General features: G+C 40.9%; 1 protein-coding gene across 1 annotated transcript; it reads right to left on the bottom strand.

Annotated features, from left to right (window-relative positions):
* Positions 1 to 3,921: 3,921 nt before the first annotated feature.
* LOC138352972 (tigger transposable element-derived protein 7-like) lies at positions 3,922 to 5,577 on the bottom strand. The gene has a single exon (XM_069305634.1). It carries the CDS (start codon positions 5,575 to 5,577, stop codon positions 3,922 to 3,924), a length of 1,656 nt encoding a protein of 551 aa, XP_069161735.1.
* Positions 5,578 to 5,829: the final 252 nt, after the last annotated feature.

Raw genomic sequence — 5,829 nt, 5'->3', positions numbered from 1 at the left:
CACTTCCACATGCCTCGGGAGGTAGAGCGAGGAATAGAGCGAAGGGCAGTGTCTAATAAGGTGTGATGAAAAAGGAGTAAGGCTTGAGGGAGAGGCAGATCGGAGTGGTCGAAAAGAGTAGCATGTAGGGTGAATAGATTCCAGTTAGCCTTGGCAAACTGGCACCTAGGGACGGAGACGGAAGGGTGAAAAGAGAAAAAGTTGACAAGGATGGGGAAATGGTTACTGTTATGGAGGTCACAAAGAACCCGCCATATGAAATCTAAATAAAGAGAACAGGGGCAGGAGAGAAAGATCAACACAGGAAACGGTGCAAGAGCAGGTGTCAACATAAGTGGGTTCACCAGAATTCAGAAGAGACAGAGAAGAACAGAGGACGAACCCTTCGGGAAGGAGGCCCCGTGTGCAGAACATCGCCCCAGAGAGTATGCCGACAAGTAAAATCACCCAACAGGAGCATAGGCTCTGCTAAAGAGTCCAATGGATGTTTAAGACCAGGAAGAGGAAGTGGAAAATTTGGGGGGAGATAAATGGAACAGACTGTATACCAATTACTCAAAAGATATGGGCCACAGAACACTCGATGTGCAACTGGAAAAGTATGGGGACGAAGGTAATATCAGTACGAATCAAAAGAGCAGTAGTGTTATGGGCCCTAGCAAAAAATGGAGGGAGGAAGAGAATGGCATAACCATGGAAGTGACCAGGACAAGTGCCAAGCATCGGCTCCTGGAGACAGACACAAAGCAGTGAAAACTGTGATATCCGAAGCTGGAATTCATAGAAGTTGGCATTAAATACATGAATATTCAAATGAAGAATAAACATTGTCAAAAATAGAGAGAATAGAAATAGAGAACACGGGTCAAACAAAGGCAAATTAAAACGGTATACTAAGCAAGATCAGGATCAGTGAAATTGGGGTTATGGGGCATAGATAAATCTAGCAAGAACAGGTAAATCTATCAAGAACAGGTAAATCTAGCAAGAAAAGGTAAATCTATCAAGAACAGGTAAATCTAGCAAGAACAGGTAAATCTAACAAGAACAATGGAGTCAAGGTAGTGGTAGGATGAACCAGAGGTGGACTGACAGGGTCCAGAGCAGCATTGGAGAGGTGTGGTTAAGGCAATCAGGGAGAGGAGGGGCAGAAACAGGGGAGCGCACCTCATCAAGGGCAGCATCCAAGAGAGAATTGAGGGCCAAGGGAATTTCCATATTTGGGACAGAGGACTTAACCACCGAAATGGGAGGGGGATTCAGGGATAGAGTCTGAGTCGGAAGGTGAGGAAGAGATTGATGCCTTCTTACCTGCTGGGGAGGAAGAAGAGGAGCCAGGCTTATGTTTCTGATATAGACAGGTGTGCCAGCAGCATCGTACTGGGCGACAGCCATTGCAGTCTCAACAGGAGAAGGAGAACAGGAGCAGTCAATATGAAGATTGCTGGGAGGAGGGACAACGACCTGGATGGACAGGTGGTGTGGAGGGCCAAAATACAAGAGGGGAGGGCCGAGAAGGAAAAGAGGGCACAGGAGACAGGGAAGACTGGGAAGGAAGGAAGGAAGGAAGGAAGGAAGGAAGGAAGGAAGGAAGGAAGGAAGGAAGGAAGGAAGGTAGAAAGGGAAGGAAGGGAGGAAGGGAAGGGAGACACCAGACAGAGAACCAGGAGGAAGACCCTCTGGCCCAGAATTCAATAGAGCAGGTGAGGTGGTGGTGGTGGTGGTGTCCAGGTCCATGGCCTGGAAACAGTTGCAAAACTGAGAAAGTGGGAGAGGGCGACAAGTGGAACGCAATATACGAGAATAAGACATGCCAGAGGAAGATAAAAGATGGCGTACTTGGCGTCTCACCTCAAGAAAAGATAAATGATTCTGATGTTTCAAATTGACGATGGCTTCCTCAAATTTGTATTGCACACATGTGCGGGAGAAGGTAGGGTGGGCATCACTGCAATTGATACAGTGAGCTTGGGAAGAAAAGCACTGTCTTATAATGACCTGAGTATGCACACAAGGGGCATAGAGACACGGCACTTGTGCATTTCAAGGGACCATGCCCAAATTTCCAGCACCTATTGCAGAGGGGAGGAGAACAGATGCTCCTGAATGGAGCACCTGGCACCAGCAAGAATTACGGAAGACGGAAGGGACCTATCAAAAGTGATCTTCATTACGCAAAGAGACTGGTCAGGATGACCATGAGGGAGGTCGAGTAACATATCAATCTGGAGCATTGAATGACCTTGGGTTTCAAGGATATGTTTACTATCCTTGTGGCAATCTACTGGGGCAATCCCTATATACCTACATTATATATATATATGTCGTACCTAGTAGCCGGAACGCACTTATCAGCCTACTATGCAAGGCCTGATTTGCCTAATAAGCAAAGTTTTCATGAATTAATGTTTTTTCGGCAACCTAACCTACCTAACTTTTTCGGCTACCTAACCTAACCTAACCAATAAAGATAGGTTAGGTTAGGTTAGGTAGGGTTGGTTAGGTTCGGTCATATATCTACGTTAATTTTAACTCAAATAAAAAAAATTGACCTCATACATAATGAAATGGGAAGCTTTATCATTTCATAAGAAAAAAATTAGAGAAAATATATTAATTCAGGAAAACTTGGCTTATTAGGCAAATCGGGCCTTGCATAGTAGGCTGAGAAGTGCGTTCTGGCTACTAGGTACGACATATATATATATATATATATATATATATATATATATATATATATATATATATATATATATATATATATATATATATATATATATATATATATATATATATTTTAGTATATTTTGGTAGCAGTCTTTCCTGTAGACATATTATTAAATACAGTATCCACTCAATTTAACAGCCTATATGGGGCTGAGCCCTAGTCGTTATTTACGGAGCTCCGTTATTTCCGAAGTTAAGTCGGGTCGGGTAATTTTTCAAGTAACATTCAGGTAGGATATATTTTATACTGTATAACTAAAATTAAATAAAGTTCATTGTGTAATTGCATTCCAATTTAGTGCACGGCCGACGATTAAGCCAGTTGCTGGCTGCTGCATGGATGATGTGTGAACACGCTCTGATCAAGTCCAGATGGGTGGGAAAAAATTGATTCATTCCTTTGTATTGAAAAATATTTCATGTATCAATCAGTGAGTTAATATTGTCTTAATAAAATTTTAGAGATGTGTTTTGATTTACCCTGAACAGTGCAGGTAATGTATTTTTAATGTTACGACACAGGCTGTGGCGGCCATGCCATAACAATGGCGATCGAGCCTTGTCACTGAGAGCTAGCCAAGACGAAATATTTTGAGCTCACCTTTTCTCTGCTGACGATAGAATATACATTTGCAGAGACTAATATGTAGCTTTTGTTGAAAAAAAACAATTAATATCTTGTAATACTATAATAAAATTGGTAAATTGACTTACTTTTAATGTTACAACACAGGCTGTGGCGGCCATGCCATAACAATGGCGATCGAGCCTTGTCACTGAGAGCTAGCCAAGACAAAATATTTTGAGCTCACCTTTTCTCTGCTGACGATAGAATATACATTTGCAGAGACTAATATGTAGCTTTTGTTGAAAAAAAACAATTAATATCTTGTAATACTATAATAAAATTGGTAAATTGACTTACTTTTAATGAAGCTGAAGATTACGAAGCTGTGATGATTACGTCATCCTCTGCAGCGCTTGTTTTATATGTACACTTATTTTCAGGCACTCACTTCACACAACAGCTAGCCTTACTACTAATTCACATGAGTTCTAATTGTACTTCACTATTGACAATTATTTCTACTGTATATTTACACTGTACAGTATCTTTTTGTCTAGGCTTAATTAATCATTAACACTTACAATACTGTACTCTATCAACACTTTTTACCCTAATTTATATGCCTTTCAATCATATTTTATATCGTTAGTGGATGACTTGTCACGACTTGTTGGTGGGAATTCAGCATCGGCGGGTGCAACATGGCTTGTAGAGCATTCGTTGCTGGCGGATGTTCCACGACTTGTCGATGGGAATTCAGCATCGGCGGGTGCAGCATGGCTTGTAGAGCATTCATTGCTGGCGGATGTTCCACGACTTGTCGATGGTAATTCAGCATCGACGGGTGCAGCATCGCTTGTCGACGAAGATTTTTCACGAACCGTTGAAATCATGAATTTATCTATTTTTGTCTGAATCTGATTTTCTCTGGCTAACGTTTTGAGACATTGCTTTAAGGCTGTAAGGTGTACATAAAAATTTCCAATAACCTCATGTTTACTTTTTATTGAATATTCAATGAGTTCCTCAACTTGTTCCAATCTTTTCTGATATCCGACACCTCTAGGCAGAGCCTCACCAACATCGTCTGAGTCATCATCAGAGTCATCAGAGTCATCAGAGTCATTTCCGAGAACACTTTGCGCAATCTGTTCTTCAGTTAACAATTCATAACCAGGATCGTAATCATTTTCTAACCATTCATTGATATCATTCACATGTACACCCTGACCAGCTTGAAGCAACATTGTTCGGATCGTTTCTTCAAACCCTTCAAAATCATTGGCTTCATTTTCAAAACCTTCGAATTCACTATCAGATACTGCTGCTTCACATCTAGGCCTCTCTGTTAACAGTTTCTTCCATGAATTTGTTAGTGTGGTTTCTTTCACTTTATTCCAAAGCCTAGCCCAGTGGAATATTGCTTCCCTGATTGTGTACTTTTTTAGATTTTCTAGTGTTCTTTGAGCTCTTGTATTCTTTCCTGTCAATTCATCTTCCTCGCTAGGTAAAACAACTAAAACATCTTCAAGCATTGCTGTTTGGTACATACGTTTAGCAGCAAGGATAACACCTTGGTCCATGGGCTGGATCAAGGATGTTGTGTTTGGTGGAAGTGCCATGCATTTTATTCTGCCATCCCTTGAAATTAACTTGCTAATGGGATGAGGAGGAGCATTATCTAGCAGCAACAATGCCTTAACCTCACTGGCCTTTATTCCACATTTGTTGATCTGGAATTCTCTGACTTCTTTGCAAAAGTGGTTTTCAAACCAGTCCGTAAATATTGTTTGATTAAACCATGATTTCTTAGAATTGTAATATATTACAGGTAATGCCTGCATTATATTTTTTAAGGCTCGAGGATTTTTAGACTTGCCTACCACGGCACATTTTGTCCTGTGAGAGGCATCAGCATTAGCACAGAGCAAGACTGAGAGCCGTTCCTTGCTTATCTTTCGTCCAGGAATATTTTCCTGCATCCTACTGGTTAAGGATGTACTTGGTACAGCTCGCCACATAAACCCAGTCTCGTCAGCATTATATACTTGATATTTGCTTAAATTATTACTGACAATGTACTCGTTTAATTTAGCCTTGAATGAATCAACATTAGTGGGATCAGCACTTGATGCCTCACCAGAAATTTTTTTGGTGTTTGAAATGTTATGCCGAGCCTTAAATCTTCCAACCCACCCATCACTTGCATTGAAATCTTTTATACCTAATTGAATGGCAAGTTTACTTGCTGCAACTTTAAGCTCTTCAAATCTTATTGCCATGCCAATTGTGCGGTGCTGAATAAACCACTTATACGCTGCAGCATCCAATTGTGGATACTGACCAGACTTTACTGTTTTTCTCGAACATGCAGCACCAGAAGTAGCACACTCTGTTGTGCTCACATATTTTAATAGAGTATCCTTCTGTTTCTTGATGTCACTTACTGTACTTTTCCCGATGTTAAACTCTGCTGCTGCTCGTGCATGAGAATATCCTTTATCGAGTTTCTTAATTAACTCCAGCTTCTGTAC

This window comes from Procambarus clarkii, chromosome 55 (assembly GCF_040958095.1).
Source record: "Procambarus clarkii isolate CNS0578487 chromosome 55, FALCON_Pclarkii_2.0, whole genome shotgun sequence".
NCBI lineage: Eukaryota > Metazoa > Arthropoda > Malacostraca > Decapoda > Cambaridae > Procambarus > Procambarus clarkii.
Note: the sequence above shows the minus strand (reverse complement) of the source record. Positions and strands in the feature narration are given on the sequence as shown.